At 36.2% G+C, this 20,080-nt stretch overlaps 1 protein-coding gene across 3 annotated transcripts in view; it reads right to left on the reverse strand.

Annotated features, from left to right (window-relative positions):
* Positions 1–20,080, reverse strand: part of EIF3E (eukaryotic translation initiation factor 3 subunit E) — a 46,274-nt gene that overhangs the window by 15,962 nt on the left and 10,232 nt on the right. For 2 of the 3 annotated variants that reach the window (XM_003408434.4, XM_064267999.1), the window contains 4 exons: positions 17,714–17,756; positions 16,492–16,596; positions 9,076–9,201; positions 8,059–8,183 (listed from right to left, as the gene is read on the reverse strand). In XM_003408434.4, the coding sequence (XP_003408482.3) occupies positions 8,059–8,183; positions 9,076–9,201; positions 16,492–16,596; positions 17,714–17,756 (399 nt within the window). The remainder of the gene's footprint in view (positions 1–8,058; positions 8,184–9,075; positions 9,202–16,491; positions 16,597–17,713; positions 17,757–20,080) is intronic. The other variant, XM_064268000.1, reaches the window with a different exon arrangement.

Raw genomic sequence — 20,080 nt, forward strand, 5'->3', positions numbered from 1 at the left:
ACAGGCATTTCTCCAAAGAAGGTATACAAATGGTCAGTAAGTACATTAAGAATACTTAACATCACCAGTCATTATGAAAATGTGAATCAAAACCACAAAGAAATACCACTTCATCCCCACTAGGACAGGTAGTATAAAACGGAAAATAACAAGTTTTGGAGAGGATGTGGAGAAATTAGAACCCTCATCCATCACTGGTGAGTGCAGAATGGCGCAACTGTTGTGGAAAACAGTTTGGCAGTTCCTCAAAGAGTTAAACATAGAACTACCATATGGCCCAGCAATTCTACTTCCAAAAGACTTGGAAGCAGGAATGCAAGCAGATACTTACACACCAAAGTTCACTGTAGCATTATTCACAACAGTCAAAAGGTGGAAACAACCCAAGAGACCATCGATGGATAAACAAAATGTTGTATATACATACAATGGAATATTATTCAGCCATAAAGAGAGCTTAATTTCTGAGACATGCTACGACATGGCTGAGCCTGGAAAACATTATGCTAAGTGAAATAACCCAGGCAGAAGGACAAATACTGAATGACTCCATTTATATGAAATATCTACAATAAGAAAATGCATAGCCATAAAAATTTATTAGTTGTACCAGGGGCAAGGGGAATGGGAATTATTGCTTAAGGGATAATGAATTTCCACCTGGGGTGATGAAAAAGTTTTAGAAATAAATAGTGGTCACAGTTGTGCAACATGGTGAATGTATTAATATGAATGAATTGTACACTTAAAAATGGCAATCTTTATGTATTTTACCACAAATAAAAGAAGGGAAGTGTGAGGACGACGAACGGAGAGCCTAAAAAAAATGAATTCTGTGATCATACAGGAGATGACTGGAAACAAGCAGAAACTGGAGTCATAAAAACCATGTAATTCTCCACGCAAGAACTGTAGGCTTCAACAGAGGCAATTATGCAGGATAAAAAAAGAGACAAATAAGGGAAAGACTTCAAGGATCAATTTACAAAACATTCTAATTAGGTATTACGGAGAAGGGAGTCAAGAACCTGATACAATCTCATGTTTCAAGCTTGGATTTTGCCACAGAGAACAAAAACAGCAAGTTTTAGGGGAAGAGATTGTTTAAGTTCACTTTTTTATTAAGACGCTTTCAAGGTCTCTACAGGATATCCAAGTGGAGACATCAGGTCTTCAGCTCAGGACAAAGTTGGGTTCTGGAGATGGTCGTGTCCAATGTAAATGAATGTGAAGTGAAGCTAAGAGAATGATTTATCATTGTCTCTCTTCTTTGGCAATCTAAACAAAGGGTCAACTGAATTTTCATCTTCAATGGATTATTCTAACTTCTCCAAGTCTCACTGATGCACCTACAGTGTGTTCAGCATGAAAATGCAGATGTACATAAATACATTCTCAGGCTACTTGTGTAATCAGTTTGGACTGTAAACTATTAAGCATATCGCTTCTTTTTAGAAATCCAGCTTTATTCGTTTTTTAAAAAATTGAGAGCCTTAGTATTCATTGTGCTTTGAAGTGTAATTTCATGATGGAAAAAAAAGAACCATTGCCGCTGAGTCAATTTTGACTCGCAGTGACCCTACAGGACAGAACAGAACTGCCCCACAGGGTTTCCAAGGAGCGGCTGGTGGATTTGTACTGCTGACCTTTTGGTTAGCAGTCGAGTTCTTAACTACTGCGCGACCAGGGCTCCAATGTCATGGTAGGTAAGAAAAACATTTTAGAAAACTTTTTCAGTGTAGCACAACCCTATTTCAATGGTATAATTTTCTAGAATTTTTTTGTAGAGTATTTCATAATTATAAGTCAGAAAATTTAGTAATCAAAATATAAAATATGCCTCCAAATTAAAAATATTTAAGTATTTATTATGTAAAGGATGCTCCAAGAATATAAAACATGAAAACCCTGACCTCAAGTATGCTCATAATTTAGTTGGGGAGATGAGGCAATTTTAAGTTTTTTTTTTTTCATTTCAGTGGCATTAATTACAGGAATGACTTCATGAAGGAAGTAAACCTGAGCTTGACCTTGAAAAATGAAAGGCTTTCGAGAGGTAGAAAAGGAGAGCATTCCTGGAAGGGCAGGAAAGATCTGCCTGGACAAATTCTGGATACCATCTAGTTGACCTGTTAATGGTAAAACTTGAAATTTCTTAGGAAATTCACATTATTTTTATTTAGAAAACAAATTAAGCATACATTTGCTAGCTGAATTTTGAACCTTTCTTTTTATAACTGGAGGGTAACTACAGCATTGTATTACAAATGCATTCTTTCCCCCTAATAACCCCTAATAGCATCTACATTTAGTGGCAAAGCCTCATCTCTAATAACCGATGAACACTGCTCTATCTCACACCTGATACCTTATCTTGCATATTATGTTACATTTAAAAGTTCAACATTTTTCAAAGGTGTAAATCATCTCCATTTTAGATTCAGAATTAATTATGGCAGAAATGGTAATATATATGGTGTAAGAGACCTTAACCTGCATTAGCATCTAAATTTTCACTTCAAGGACAAATGCACAAATTATCTCCAAAGTACTTCTATATTATAAAAACAAAAAATTGAAATTCACAGCCTATATAAAGTATCAATTTAACATGTACTCAATCAACCTCATTTAACTGTATTCCTGTGCTATCAGAACTTAAAAACAGAAAGAATATGATACTTTCTCCATTAACCTCTTCTAACAGAAACAATTGAAAAAGACACACTGATTGTGGACATGCAAATTACATGTCTGAACAGACAGTAGCTATCCCACTTAAAGAATATCCTAGCAGTCACTGTATTTTTCACCAAAACATGCTTGAAGTAGGACAAAATGCCAGTTTCACTTAAAAATTTCCTTCATTAGGCAGTTAAAAGTATCAATTTTTAAATATCTCAACCCTTGAATGTACATCATTCTGTATGACTAAATGGGACGTATGCACAAAGCTTTTCTGCTATATACTTCAGCGTCATGGTTGTTTTAAGGAAAAACACTTGTGTGATTGAGCTGCCAACTCAATGAGCTGCTTTTTGCACAGAATACCATTTTTACTTGACAGACAGACAAAACACTGCTATTAAGACTTGGTTATCTGGCAGATATTTTTCTATAAAATGAATGTATGGAGTCTGTCATTTCAAGAAAAACAACTGCAGATGCTGCCAATGATAAAATTAGAGCTTTCAAGAAAAACTAGACTTTTGGAAAGCTTTTATCTGCCACTAGGAGCTTGACTGCCTTCTAATACTTAAAGCCTCTTCTAAGAAGTTTGGTAGTGATATTAATAAATGATTGCTAGTATTATACGACGTAATGTGTCAACACATTTGGATGATATGCCTAACTCACTGAACCAGTATTTTCTATACAACCAATGCATCCTGCTATAAAATCATGCATGGGTAAAAGGTCCACTCAAAGTACAAGACAGACTAATACAGTTTAATATATCAGAATACAAAAAGTTCACTGATAGGATTCAGATTCCAAATTACAAATAACCTTTAAAAAATTACTTGTTGCATTTTGGTGTATCATCAAAGAAAAATATCCACAATTATCTGAAAACACCTGTTTTCCATCTACAGGTATGTGAGGCTAGAGTTTCTTCATATAAGCCCACTTCTCCCTTACCAACTATCTCATTATCCAACATTTCACATCTACTGACAAGAGTAAAACATCTACTATTCCACTATTTTGCACATTAATGAGGCAATGTGCATGGAAGCAACAGTTGCATAGCATCCCCTCCCTCGAGGAGGGTCTCCAGGTAGCCTCCGGAGGTGCACATCCAGCTGCCACACAGAACTGGCCTCCTCCATGACCACTGCCACAGGGTGGGCAGGCAGGCAGCAAAGAGCCAGTGGGCACCTGTTCTGGGTTCCCAGCTCCTATGTGGCCTGAGGTCCTGCAGCTTAAAACTGCTGTGGCACAGTAAGGGAGGAAAGAAAGAGGCATCAAAGAGGTTATCTGCAAGAAATGCCTGCGAGTTTGAAAAACGAAAAACCAAACTGGCTTCCGTTAAATCAATTCCATCTCATAGCGACCCTGTAGGACAGAGAACTGCCCCATAGGGGTTTCCAAGGAGCGCCTGGTGGATTCAAACTGCCGACCTTTTGGTTAGCAGAAGTAGCTCTTAACCACTATGCCAGCAGGGTTTCCAATGACAGCTCAAAGTGAGCAGAACTAGGCCTGAAGCCTTGACCTCAGTAAGCCCCTAGGTACTTTCCAGGCCCAGAGGGCAGGGCAGGCTCTGGCATCAGGAATGCAGGGCTTGCAGGGGTGGGGGTAGAGACCTGGAGACGGCTCAGCAAAGGAAGCCTAATCCAGCACAGAAGGAAAAAAAAAAAAAGTTATGTAGCCTAGCTTTATCCAGCTTTGTCTCCTCCAAGCCTCCTTCTCTACAAAGGAATAAATTGTAACTGGACTCGCTACAATGATGAGCACAACAGTAAATCTTAGCTGACATTATTTCTATGATTGTATTTTGTAAATTAAAAAAAAAAAAAATCAGACAAATGGATAGTCTGAAAACAGGAAAAAAAAAAAAACTCATTTTTGCATAATGCCAATTTTCCCATACAGGCCTGGTCTTTGGAATCTAGCCAAAGTGAGGAGTGGGTGTACTTTGACCAAAATAAAACACCACAGAGACTGAATGAAATTCAGGTATAGATGCAGGTATTAATATTCAGCTGTCAATTAAGCCAGAAATTGATGAGGTCTCATCTAATTTTTCTCATTTTAAAACTACAGTTATTTTTCATAAAAAAAAAAATCACGTCAGATCTGATCATTTTACTAATACGTATTAAATCAATTAATAAATATTTTAAAGTTTGTTTTAATTTCTAATATAGTATATATCAATATACACAGCCAACATAAAATAACACTCAATAATTTTTAATAGTTGTAAAGGGATTCCAAGACAAAAAGTTTAAAAACCATTGCCATGTAACAATAATATTGTCAAAGGTATTTCTGATGTTATTTTTCTTCCAAAAAATTTAAATCAATAAAAATAAAGCCATTCTCATTTCTAATTTTGTTTTCATCTTTCTTCATTTATTATTGGCTACCTAAAACGACCAGTTTTAAAAATACTAATTTCAAAATTTTCTAATACATTGCTAATTTTATTTTCATTATCTCCGTTAATGCTTTTCTTTGATTTTAATAAAGGTTTTAGCCAAGCCCTCATAGGATTTGGTTCCTTGATTTGGAGGTTTAGGGTAATGGTTTCACAGGTCATCACAATTAATTGGCCTAGTAACATGTTTAGTGCTTCTGTTCTACCTCCTGGTTCATCGTGTACTGCCTGGGGTCTTAAAAGCCAACAAGAACCATCCAAGGCAGGTGCAACCACTGGTCTCCATTTGTCTGGGGCAAGAGGAAGGAGAGTCAGGAATAGGGCGAAAATATGGAATGCATGGCTAATTGCTTCCATGAACTGCTGCCTCCTTTGTCATGTGAGCAGAAGAACTGGATGGTGCCTGGCTACCGTTATTGAACATTTTGATCAAAGATTCTACAGATAAATCCTGATCAAAGGGAGGAAAATGCAGAACAGAATTTCAAATTCTCAAGGACTCCAGACTTTCCGGAGCCATGGGGGCTGGATGAACCCCTGAAACTATTGCTCTGAGATAATCTTTATAACTTTAACCAAAAATATCCCCTGAAGTCTTCTTAAAGCCAAACAAGAGTTTAGCTTAACTAGTAAAATATGTCTGCCTTGAGCATTTTGCTCTTTTAAGAACTATCTGTATGGGTTCTATAGGGTCGCTATGAGTCAGAATCGACTCAACAGCACTGGGTTCTGGGTATATGGGTTCAAAGTGACAACAGCAACTTGGCAGACAAGACAGGAACCTTAGGGGGCAGTGAGTTTACGTTAAGAGAGGAGGAACAGCTCAGAAAAGGATAATGAGCATGGAGGCACAACTTGAATATAATCAATACCACTGAATTGTACACGTAGAACTGGTTGGATTGGTGTATGTTTTGCAAAAATTTTCTAGGATCTCAGTTACGCTATTTAGTATTTCTAATACCCATAACAAATGATTCTACTAGAGAATTAAACATGTTCTGCTTAATTTCATATCAGCCATAAAATTGACAGGAATTAATCCACAGTTTTCCCTTTATTTGCATTATAGAATTTTCACAGTAGGGTTGAATACTGTTATTTCTCTTATTTTTCATACAACCTTTCATTACTGAAAATCTTCAAAGAGCCAGTTGAATTTAATGTTGTTTTTTGGATACATATATAACTAAAAAATTTGGAGAGCAGGACTACCAGTGAGTGGCAGCATGGAAAGCCATTCCCTAGTGATTCCTATGGCCGAGTGCAGCAAAAGCTTTCCTTATTCTTAATCCATTCAACAGGCCTCACGTTTGGAAGTAGTCACAGGCTTCAATATTAGCGTTAACGCTGCTCATCAAGGAGCCCTGGTGGTACAATGGTTAGTGCAAGGAGCCACTGGGTGGCTAATCGAAAGGTTAATGGTTCAAACCACAGGTGGCTCTTTGGGAGAAAAGACTTGGCAATCTGCTTGCATAAAGATTATAACCTAGGAAACCCTATTGGGTAATTCTACTTTATCTTACAGAGGCACTATAAGTCAGAATTGACTCAATGGCACACAACAACTGCTCATTCAGGGTAAGCTCATCTTCTCACTCCTGATTTTGGGGGTGTCAATCAGTACTTCTAACAATCTCACAGGTTTTATTTAGGAGAAAGGTGAAATAGTAAATGTTAGTTATTATTTTTCAATCTTTTCTCATTTGAAAGCATGTTTAATTAATCTCTATAAATATTGAGAAATATATCCTTAATTCTTAGCATGAGATTGAAATTTTCATAAAACATCTTTTTTTATAAGATACATGGATAGTTTAATATTAAAGACTATTATTTACCTATTTCACTCATCAAATCCCCAAATATCTTGCAATGATTTATCAGTCATCCTTCTGTATACTCCAGATTCATCCAAAGTTGGTATGTCTCAGCTACTGCATGAAACTGTAATCATAACTATCACAAAGTAATAAAACTATAATATCTTCATTTAGATTAACAAATGACAAAAGTATGGCTCGATGGTATTTATGTGAAATTTAGCTAATTATATAGTTAATATAAGCCATACTGTGACGTAACTGCTGAAATATATTATTGTAATCTTGAGCTGTATTAACAGCTAGTAGGAGCTAATAGTGCCACTGTAATCTTAGAAAGCTTAGATAATAACCTTAGAATAAGGTGTTCAATTTTGAAGATCCAAAATTTAAGGAGAAGGATAAACTGGAGAATATCTAAGGAAGGTAACCACAATACTAAAGAGTCTGAAAAAAATATGCTAAAACCAAGGATATTTAGTCTGGAGGAAGAAGAGAACGAAAAATCATCTTCAAATATCCGAAGTGTTTACATAAGGCCATCTTGTTTTGTGTTGTTCTAGCCAAATAAGAAAATAATGGGCAGAAGTTTCAGAGCACTTGATCTCAATTGGAAAATTAAAAAAAAAAAAAACAAAAAAAAAAACACATCTCTAGTCAACCGTAGAATGGTTTAATTTATAGCAATGAATGTCTTACGATTTTAAGATTAAACAGAGCTGGATGGTGGAGCAAAGATGATATTAAATAGGATTCTGATGCGGGATGTACATATTCCTTCCAAATAATATGGCCTAGAGCCATATTTCTAAAACTTTAATATGCACATGAACTACCTCCAATCTTATTAAAATTCAGATTCTGATTCAGTTCTTCCAGGATGAGGCCTGAGATTCTGCATGCCTACATTGCTGGCCCAGGGACTATACTCTAAATAGCATAGGCCTACATTTATCAAATAACTTACTTAAGAGTTACACTAAGCATCAATTAAAAAACAAATCTACCATACAAAAAGGAAAAAAAATGAGTGACAACAAATCCAAACGTTAAAGAATACAAATTAAGCTTTAAAAAATTCTATGTAATTTCACATAATTAAAGCCAAAATCATATCGTGAAATAACTTACTGTGGCTGGTAAAGGAAGAGATCAATAATGTTATCACGGCCTTTGGGGTGGTTGAAGAAAACAAACAGAGACCAATGAATGAGCCATGTTCGCTGCTGAAGAGACTGGAGTGGAGAACTCACAGACTAAAGGGTTTAAAAATGTACATAAGAGAAATATGAGTATATGAAAAAGCTGAAAAGGAATAAAAACAAACATTGCTGATTGCAAGATTTTAACTAAAAACTAGCACCTTCACTAAGGTCATTATTGTTGAAATGTGATTTTCTGTACTTCCTACTCTCTACATAATCTCCAATGTTCAAAACTATCATACTGTTCTCAAAGACAGATTCAGTAACATCTGCTAAACCATTCTTACAGAAGCTGTAAATTACACTCATTTCAGAAAACATTTTAAAATGGACTGAACTAAACATTCCCTAGGTAGTAATTTTACCGGACATTAACTGTGGATGAAAACTGTCCTCTTCTGCATAAACCAAACCAAACCAAACCCATTGTTACTGAGTCAATTCTGACTCATAACGATCCTATAGGACAGGGTAGAACTGCCCCATAGGGTTTCCAAGGCTGTAAATCCAAGGAAGCAGACTCCCACATCTTTTTCCTGCAGAGGGGCTGGTGGGTTCAAACTGCTGCAGTTCCGTTAGCAGCCAAGCACTTAACCACTGTGTCACCAAGGCTCCTATCTTCTGCATAGGACTGTCAATAATACCTGGCACTGACAGTATTGTGTCATTTTCACGGGCATTAAAAAAAGGAACACAGCCGTAACAGAAATGAAAATTGGCTTCTTTTCTCTAAGAACCAAAAGAAGTTTCACAGTTTCCTTCAAGGACCTTCAGTGAAACTAGTCAACCCGCTGATCCACTATAATTTTTATGTCAGGTCAACGAAAGCTAATCTGAACATATTGGCTTATTTAAGTACATAGTGTTTTCCTTATCAGAAACTATGAAAGACACAAAATTGGTAGAAGATGGTAAATCCACAAATGACTCCAGTGTAACTCACATTATTATCTATGGTCTCTTTTAACCGTGTAAGGTCTTCCATGGCTGCATCCCAATTCTGCATTAAGATTTCAGAGGCCAGTTTTCCCCAAAGTGAACTCAGCGCATTTCTATCTGTTGCTGGAACCTGTTTAAGTAATCATAATTATTTTCTGAATACTCTGGAGGAAAAAAGATAATGTAAAATTTATACCTTACACAGCCATACAGTCTACTACAGACCTATAGCTAACTGCCCAAAACTCTAGTTACCTAAGCCCTTACTGGATACACACTTTGGTTAAAATGATTCAAATATCTTCCATTCAACTAATTTTATTGAAAATACTCAGTCTTTAATATTCAACCTAGACCAAAAAATGAAGGTTAGCTTTTAAGACTCTCAGAACAGGAATGCTATTTAATTTTGGTGTAACCTATTTCAGATAATTTATACACAACTAGGTAAACTTTTTTAGATAAACTTTAGGCACCTAAAACTTTGAGAACTAAGTTAGATTCAGAGAGCATCTGTTGCTAAAATCAGCGGAAAAATGTGGGTAATTAAGACGTGTAGACTCTTTCAAAATGTAATGAGAAATTACTTCCACAACAATTTACAAATTATGACACTGATATAGGATTACTGGGAGGGGGGACTCAAGTCCATCATTTAATAACAACAATTAATAGTTATCGAGGAATTAAGTACCAAGCAATAAAGGTTTGTTTTCTCATATTATCTTACCAAAACAATATTTTTATCCTTATTTTACAGTGGGGAACTGATACATGGAGAGTAAATGACTTGTCCAAAATTACATTCCTAGTAAATAACTGCTGGATCCAGATTCAAACATGTTGTGCTTACTGCTGTTAGTTGCTGTTGATTCCAACTCATGGCAAACCCGTGTGTGCAGAGTATAACTGCTCCATAGGGTTTCAATAGCTTGACCTTTTAAAAGCAGATCGTCAGGCCTGTCTTCCGAGGTGACTCTGGGTGGGTCTGACAGCCAACCTTTCAGCTACCAGCGCAGTAATTAGTCATTTGCGCCACCCAGGGACTCCTGACTCAGAAACAGGCAACTTGATGTTAGAGCAATAGAAGCTACAAATTTTATAGCATAGTCTTAGTCTACAAAAAAGGAGAATTGAGGGCCATCCCCATCTCATTTCTCCACTGGTGGAAGAAGGTCAAAAAAATCAAAACACAAAGAACCAGGCTAATAACAAATATGAGTAAAGCACGACTCCCTTAGAACAAGGCAATGGAACTACGCAGAATGACACTGAATTTATCATATGTGCTAAAGCACCAGAAGCAAATGATGAGTGTTGGAGGGAGACAAATATATTTCTATACCCCAAGGTGAAATTTACAATTTTTTCAAAGCACTTACATGGTAGTATAATTGTAAGACGCTATTAGCATATATAATAATTACAAGTTAAATTGCATGGGCAGGATCTGAAATCTAGATACCAAGTATTCTCAGTCTACCACTTATTATACATATACAGGCTAACTGGGTGGTGCCAATGGTTAAGCACTATTAGCTGAAACGTTGGCAGTTGAAACCCATCCAGTGGTGCCTCAGAAGACAGGCCTGACGATCTACTTCTGGAAGGTCACTGCCTTGGAAACACTATACAGCAGTTCCACTCTGCACACATGGGGTTGCCATGAGTCAGAACTGACTCAACTGCAACTGTGCTTTAGCTTCCTCATCTATAAAATAGGAACAGTAATAGGCTCTACCTCAGTTGTTGTGAAATTAAATTTTTAAAGATAGCCACAAAATCAGTGGTTCCTATTATATCACAAAGCATGTCTATAAAATAAGCTGTACATGAATATTCATGACACCTTTATTTATAATAAATAAAAACTGGAAGTAGTCCAAATGTTCACCAACAGGCATAGTTAAACAAATTGTGATATGTTCACAGAATGGACTACTACTCAGCAATACAAAGAAACTAACTTCTGATACACATAATAACATGAGCGAATCTCAAAAACTTACTGTTCAATCTTGCAATGCTATAATATACTATCATAACCAGGATACTGACACTGGTACAATCAAGATACAGAACATTTCTATCACCACAAGGACTTCTCATGTTGCCCTTTTATAGCCAGACCCACTTCTTTCCCCACCAGTCCCTTCATTAGCTGCTGGTTACCTCTAATCTGTTCTCCATTTCTATAATTTTGTCATTCCAAGAATGCTAAATACAGCCATCTAAGATACCCCACTGGTCTCACCCTGTCTGGAGCAAGCGAGAATGAAGAAAACCAAAGATACAAAGGAAAGATCAGTATATGTGACTAATGGACCACAAGTACCACAGCCTCCACAAGACTTAGTCCAGCACAACTAGATGGTGCCCGGCTACCATTACCGAATATTCTGACAGGGATCACAATAGACAGTCATGGACAGAGCTGGAGAAAAATGTAGAACAAAATTCTAACACACACACAAAAAGACCAGGCTTACTGGTCTAACATACTGGAGAAATCCTGAGAGTATGGCCCCCAGACACTCTTTTAGCTCAGTAATGAAGTCACTCCTGAGGTTCGCCCTTCAGCCAAAGATTAGACATGGCCATAAAACAAAAGGAGACTAAACTGGCACACCAGCCCAGGGGCATGGATGAGAAGACAGGAGGGGTCAGGAAAGCTGGTACTAGGGAACCTAGGGTCAAGAAGGGGAGTGTTGACATGCCGTGAGGTTGGCAACCAATGTCACAAAACGATATGTGTACTAATTGTTTAATGAGAAGCTAACTTGTTCTGTAAAACCTTCATCGAAATTAAAAAGAATGCTAAATAAATGAAATCACGGAGCAAAAAAACGCTATTTTAAATAAGCCAGACATAAGCATACATACCATATCATTCCATTTACATCAAATTCCAGAATAAGCAAAACTAATCTACAGGAACAAAGAGGGACAGATTACCCAATAAACAAGGTATGCATGGGCTTACTTATTGTTAAGGATTGAACTGTGTCCCCCCAACATGTGTGTCAACTTGGCTAGGACATGATTCCCTGTACTGTATAACTGTCTATCATTTTGTCATCTGATGTGATTTTACTATGTGTTGTAAATCCTATCTCTTTGATGTTAATAAGGCAGGATTAGAGGCAGTTATGTTAATGAGGCAGGACTCAATCTTCAAGATCAGGTTGTATCTTGAGTCAATCTTTTTTGAGATATAAAAGAGAGAAGGAAGCAGAGAGACAGGGGACCCCATGTCACCAAGAATGAAGAACCAGGAGGGGAGCATGTCTTTTGGACCCAGGGTCTCTGCACTGAGAAGCTCCTAGACCAGGCAAAGACTGATGACAAGGGCCTTCCCCCAGGGCTAATACAGAAAGCCTTCCCCTGGAGCCAGCACCCTGAATTTTTAGCCCCCTAGACTGTGAGACAATTTTTCTTTCTTAAAGCCATCCACTAGCAGCACTAGATAACTAAGACACTAATCAACAGTGCACAATTTCACCTGTTTTTTTTACCACATCAAAAATGTGGTGAAACCCATGTGAAATTGTATGCTACAGATTAGTAGGTAAGCACAAGCAAGCCTGTGCATACCTTGCTTACTGGTTAACTCGCCCCCAGGAACAGAAAGAAAATCAACAGATGCCTAGGGCAGGAATAAGAAATGAACGGAGAGGAACACAAAGGGTCTTTTGAGGTGACAGATACATTCTGTCTCAATTTGGGTGGGTTACACAGGCATATATACATTTGTCAAAACTCACTGATATTAAAATGTTGACTTTTAAAAATCCATGAAATAACTGTTTTAATTATGAAGGATAAAATGTTTGATCCTTAAAAGAAAGGAAATCTGAGTACTAACATATTTTGTTGAAGCTACAATGCCATCAAATTTAAGATACACTATTATTTTGTTTCCAAAACCAAACACAATCCTATAATTAACATATCACCAGTTTTTAAAACACGCTCCAATTTCAGATGTTAAAATATGAGAACTTGTGTATCTGAGAATCAGGATGAAACAGACATTTTTATGCTGATATTATCAAACTAGATACATCAGACCCAAAACTCCAGCCAAGACCCTAAAGCTTCCAAAAGTCATCTTTGCTCAAGTTGGCTTGAGCCTCAAATATCTTTAAACCCAAAGTACACACTTCACAGTAAAGAAATTTTAAATGCTGAGTTGGGGGGAAGCTACCAATAAATAAATATATGTGCTCACCAACAGTGCTAGCACCTAAACATCACTATTTCAAAAAGCTGCTGGATCGGTGAAGGGGCTATACTTTGGAGCCAGACCAAAGGCCACAGTGAGGGCAGATTTTAACAAAATAATTAACTAACAGTATTAATAACTTCCGAAACAAAAATGTTCAAATATTCCTACCAAATCTGTTCCAACATTTCATTTGAAATTAACTCATTTCCCAGAGCATAAATCAAAGGAAGAAGTTTCACAATCAAACACAGTACACCTAAACACTCTTGATGGATACTAAAAGTCACCAAATCTTTTTAAAAATAGATTCTAGGGTCACACAGCTTTAAGTTATACAACACCGAGCTACAATAGGTCACTCAGAGAGTCAAATTCTAATCTCAGATCACAGTTACAATGGTCCTTTCATAGCTTATGTTTCCCTAACCATAGGGAATAACCAACCACCAGAAAAGAATGGAGAAATGAAAAAGGGTACTACAAAAAGATAAAACTAAATAAATCAGTAAGCAAAACACTGACATTTTCCACCTCAAAATCCAAAAACAGGATTTTTATCTTTGTTAACAAATGCATAGGTTTTATAATAATGACTATCTAAATGCAAAAGACGTAAAATAATCTATTGCTTTAAACTTAGATTTGTTAGCCTCTCCCAATATATCAATGGGAAGTAACAAACTCCCTCTTACTTAAAATGTTTTGAGGCACAACACGAGATAAACGTACAAAAATGAATTAAAACTAAATTGCACGTAACTTCTAAGCACTATCTAATCACTGCATAAATCACTACTCTTAACATAAAACAATTTTGTGTTCAGATCATGGTATTCAATCACTTAACCAAAATATCCTAACACCACAGTTTGAGTTCCAGCACAAGAGTATATTAGGGGCAATGCAAAAGCTCAAAACCAACCCAGAGATTTTTAAACACAGGAATCTAACTTGGATTTATTATATATACATAAAAGTAAACTCAAAAACTCCCCAAACCTTTAAGTATATACCTACCACTTGTAGAAATTTTTAGACTAATTATAAAACCATACAACATAATGTTGCTAGTAAAACTAGAATATGTTATATATGTCAGGATAAAAGGTTTTTGTAGCAGTGCAGCAGATTTTTCAATCCCCAAAAGGTTCATGTGTACTGGTGCTCTGGCTCAGCTCCATGTCATTACAGTTGGCTCTTCATACCAACCTGCTTTCAAGGGTGGATATGCTAGAAGAGTTTCAATATCTGGATTTTCCAGCAGTTACCTTAAGTTTCCATGTCTTAGCAAAATGTCACATTCACTCACTGACCAGCAACAATAAATTTACTGTGCTGAAACTCTAACACGACACTAAATCTTCATTCTCAAAATTCACTCCCAGCATTAACAAATGATATGAATAACCAACTCTTTTCATGTACCTGTAATCATATCAGGCTTCTGATTTTACAATCCTGGTTTAAGCTGTTTACAGTCCCAAAGTAATCAACTTTTGCTCTCCTAAATCCTTCATAATATTCGAAGTAAGACTGATGGAATTTTCTGATAAGCCACTACAAGTTTAGCATCACTGATTACCTTCAATGCTCTTGCAAGCTAACCACTGCTAATGCGTAAGAATTCACTTACAAATGGGAGTAGGAAAAAAATTAACATTTTCAAACCAAATTTCAAAATAGACCAAGAAGTCTTTACTTCTTTAAAGAAGGATAGTAGTCAGTCCTAAAAAAAGAGATTAATTTTTTAAGTGTCAGAATTACCTAAGTCAATGACAACAATCCCTGCCCTCCTCCCAAAAAAGGGAAAATTTCATTTCCTAAAAAACAACCAACGATAACAGTCACAAAACGCCTTTTCTTTGTGGCATGTAGTTGGAGAAGTTATGAAACATGCACCAGAAAACAAAGGTAAAAGAAACTAATCTTTCCAAGGTTGGAAGAGAAAAAGTCCCTGTCATAAGTGGTCTTTTCCCAACTTCTAGGATTACCTAGAGAAATCAGAGACTTAAGTACTTCCTTACTAACCCTAAATGAGCAACAAATTACAGTATTTCAAAAGAGAGGGTAGTTAAAACAAGCATTTCGAAAAATCTAGAAGGAATTTATTACTACAATTACCTAAACAGAAGATAGAAAGAAAAAGTAATCTGTCAATCTGAAGGCTTGATTTTTCCCTTTGATTTCATACAACTCTCCTTCCCTAACAAAAGCAATGAATCCAGGAACTTGTCAAAGAGACAAATGACAATACCAGGGTACTTAATGGTTAGCAATTATTCCTTTTGCTGTAATAGTGCCATTTAAATTCCTCTACCCACTACATATCAAACAAATCATTGACCTTTATAATATTTTAATCACTAAGGACGGGGGAAAAAAAAACCCGTCACTGTCGATTCGTACTCATATCAACCCTATAAGACAGAGCAGAACTGTACCACAGAGTTTCCAAGGAGCGCCTGGTGGATTCGAACTGCCGACCTTTTGGTTAGCAGCTGTAGCACTTAACCATTATGTCACCAGGGTTTCCAAAACCAAAAAAAAAAAAAACCAAACCCATCGCCATCTAGTCTATTTTGACTCATAGCAACCCTCTAAGACAGAGTAGAACAGCCCCATAGGGTTCCCAAGGAACACAGGGTGGACTCGAACTGCTGATCTTCTGGTTAGCAGCTTTATCTCTTAACCACTACACCACTAGGGTCTCCAAAGTAAATGGAAAGAAGTTAATATTGAGGCATAATATTTTTTAAATATCACGAGAACTTCACAATTGTTTAGAACAAACTCAAGGAATACACATAGCACAGAATATTGAATTAAAATTAGGAATAATGGATTTGTTCAATAAATATTTATTAAGCACCTACAACGTACCACTCACTGTGCTATATAGTAATATAATAATACCAAATCCATTACATGACAGAATTCTGCTAATGCTAAAATTATAGAATTATACGAAATAAGACACCAAATCAGTAGTTCCTAATTTTGGATTTCAAAGATGAGTTAAATCTCCCTACAAATTTTAAGGTCCTGTTTTCTGTTTGCTGGGGAGTATTTTTGTTTTTTCTCCATTTGCCAACAACTGTCGAAAACTTAACGGACAGACCCCAATCTACAGATGTTTTGGACAACCACAAGAATCCTACAAAAGAGGTGAAAAAAAAAAATTAAAATACTTACCAGCACTCTAAAAAAGTAAAGATATTCTGCTGCTCCTGAGTAATTTCCACATTCATACTGGAATTTTGCATACCTGTAGAGAGTGTCTAAATATTCCTGCCTGAACTAAACAGAAAAGATTATGCTTTACTTTCTATTCTGAGTTTTAAAATAGAATCCATTTACTTTTTTAAAACCTCCAGAAGTAATTCTTTCAAACTCTTTCAAAGGTTACCCCCCAAAATAAATATCACGGTCAGAGAATCAGTTGACCTTTAAAGTGTGCATCAGAGAACAGGTGCATCTAACATTTGCAGTTTTGACCTCAAAGTGTTATGAATCATAATGATACTGAATTTGTTGTGATAATCCAAAACCCAAAATTGATACAAACTTGAACTGCAGCTAAAGGTCTAGGGAGTGAGTCCTAGAGCTGGTAACTGAACTTAGCCAACTACCAAGCATATACGACCCTGCAAAGGTTTGTAGTTCTGGATGAATAATATGTAAACTTATGGTCTCTGTGAAAATGGTCCCAAAATAATAACTTTCACAGTTAATGATGCAAGCAAAGTACAAGTGAAGAAATCTAAAAGAAAGGCTTAGAATTAAAACATTAACAAATCCATTGAACAATCTATACAGAAACCAGAAGGGGCAATTTGCACAGTGGTCAGCAAGTCTCTCATTACAGCTTGTTAAGTGAGAGATTAAACTTCAATGCAAGTTAAAGAATTAAATAAAAGCAAAGCTTCAAATTTAGGGTTAACACAAGGGAAAAGAGATTGTGAGATGGTTAAAAAGGGGCCTATAAGAACATTTCTGTATTTGTGAATATGGAGGTTTACGAAGGCCTTGATAACGCCAAGGGCTACTGTATTCCACATGGTAGCCAGGTATTACTTAATTCTGCTGTTGAACACATTACTAATTCAAATGTAATTTTGTCCTTACTTGTTAACCCATAAGAAAATACCCAATATAAAATGCTATTATATGATTATTGTGAAAAAAAATTTTGAGAATTTCTGCGGAACTAGTGGCGAATTAAGTACATATATGGTCCTATCGGAAACAGCATCGATTTTTTAAAAAGTTTCAAAAACATACCATATATTATACTTAATAAGTTAACCTGGAAATTACATTACTGTTAAGTTGTGAACCTACCTGTATGGCACTAGTCTTTAATTAGCCTTATTACAACACAGTAGCTGTAAGGTATTTTAAAAACAACACTTACACCATGCTTGTCCGCCAGGTAGTCAAATAACATCCGACCATCCCTTAATAACAAACACAATTATTGTATTTTATAGGCCAGAGGAAATAAAATAAGCACATCCAACTTTGAAGTAACTGCACACATAAAATCACTTTAAATGTGTTAATATTTCAGCACTAGAAATAAGACTTCCAGAACAAAATAAATAAAATATTACATGTTTTGAACACAAGGAATAAGAATACAAAGAGAATTAAAAGCTTTAAAACACACTTTCACATTTTTCTAGTTCTAACTGAAAATCAAATGAACTGTTTTACCAGAACATGAAATGCGACAAGATTCTGACTATTTTTATACTGCGGTCAATAGCTTACATAGGTGGTAACCCACCGGGAAAGTTATTTGTTCTCTGAGGTTAGATTTCTGACAGATTATATATTTTTATTATATAATAGAAACTAAAATAAATACTATACAAAATAGTAGGGATTAATCTTACTAATAAATCTTGTCCCCTTCAAAATCTGTTAATATTTTTCACAATGACAGTGATTTAGAAAATTTATAAGATTAATAAATCCTTCCTAACTTACATACTACCTGTGCTACATGCCCAGTATAATTAATATTATCCACACCAAAGTATCAAACATAACAATTTAACTTATGCCCACCTTCCAGGCATTTTTTAAAAATGAAAACATTTTCTTATGCTTCTCCTAAGGACTATGCCAGGGAGTGTCTTTTGGGAGCATAATCTAACTTGAAGATTTGAGGAGGAGGAGATATCAGTAAAAATAACATTTTAATATTGAATATATAACATGCATGAAATTTTAACATAAATTTTTTTCAAAAAAATGTGACACCTGCTATGCATCACAGACTCACTTTGTATAATATTCCTTACATCCCCCAGGTATATAATCACTGTCCTTTGCTAATAGGACATTTCTTGGAAAGCCTTAGAAGTACAATACTATGTTCTGTAACATTTTAAAAAGGGAGAATTGGTGAGAGGAAGTCACTATTTTGTAGTTAAGTAGCTTATAAGTATACTTAGGTTACAAGTTTATAATCCATTAATTCCAGCTTTTTTTGCATCACCAATTTAATGCCTATTAAGCTAAAAGGAGTCCCCTTTCTAGTATTTGGTAAGCATATCTGTATTCATCTTATTCATAGCCTAGTCACATTATTTCCCAGTATTTAAGTGACTACACTAAGCCAACCTAAGCTTGCTGTTAGCCTCAAATACCTAAATCATTTCCACTGTCTCTTTGTGGGCAATTATATGTGGCTTGAAGGTCTGTAATTTCTAAGAAGAAACAAGTAGTATATACAGACACACACACACAACTGTGTGTGTGCGCACATATACATATATAGTATAGTATAATATGGTGTAGTAATCATGTAATATTTGCTCCTTTTCAAATATATGTGGTAATACTTCCCCAAATGAAAACTTAGAACCAATCTCTCTAAATATTTGGTTGATCACAGAGTAGAACCGCCCCAGAGTTTTCAAGGAGCACCTGGAGGATTTGAACTGCCAAACTTTTTGTTATCAGCCATAGTTCTTAACCACTACAGCACCAGGGTTTCCTGATCAAATATCCCACTGCCGTCGAGTCGATTCTGACTCAGCACTAAAAATGCAAGGACAAAATCTTCAGCAATTCTTCAAGAGGATATATTAGCAACAAAAAATTTATCACAATGGCAATATCCAATTTTAGTAGATTTTACTTTTACATTATTTCTAATAACTCAAAGGGCTTCAACTGGTGATATGTATTAAGTCAGGCTAAGGCAACATGCTTTCTTTGGAAACCAAACAATAAGTCTATTTCTAGCTAAGGGGAAGTTAGGAGTAAAATAACCTTATCAGCTCTCCACTACCCTCCTTGGGCTGGGCATCGAGGTTGGAAGGATATGAGAGAATGCAGCAAAGTGATAAAGTGAGCTCTAGTTTCACTTGCAGCAAGCAATCCATTTGCTCTAGGTGTTGGCCTAACGCAGGGATTCTAAACCTCTAGACTACTGACATTTTGGCTGCATAATTCTTTGTTTGAGGCTTGGGCGGGCAGTTGTCCTGTGCACTGTAAGATCTTTAGCAGCATTCCTGGGCGCCACTCACTAGGTGCCAACAGCACTCCTACAGCTGTCTCCAGATACTGCCAACCGTTCCTGGGGTGGGGGTGGGGGTGGGGATGGGGGGGTAAGGGCAGAGCTGCCCTAGCATAATCAGGTGTGCATGACCAGTAAAAAAATTTTTTAAAAATTAGTATTAACATGTATCACTAAGGACTGCTGCCCCAACTCAATAAGCATAAATGAAAATAACCAAATATATAAAGCTATAATTTAAATTATGAA

This window comes from Loxodonta africana, chromosome 14, assembly GCF_030014295.1.
Source record: "Loxodonta africana isolate mLoxAfr1 chromosome 14, mLoxAfr1.hap2, whole genome shotgun sequence".
In the NCBI taxonomy this organism is placed as follows: Eukaryota; Metazoa; Chordata; class Mammalia; order Proboscidea; family Elephantidae; genus Loxodonta; species Loxodonta africana.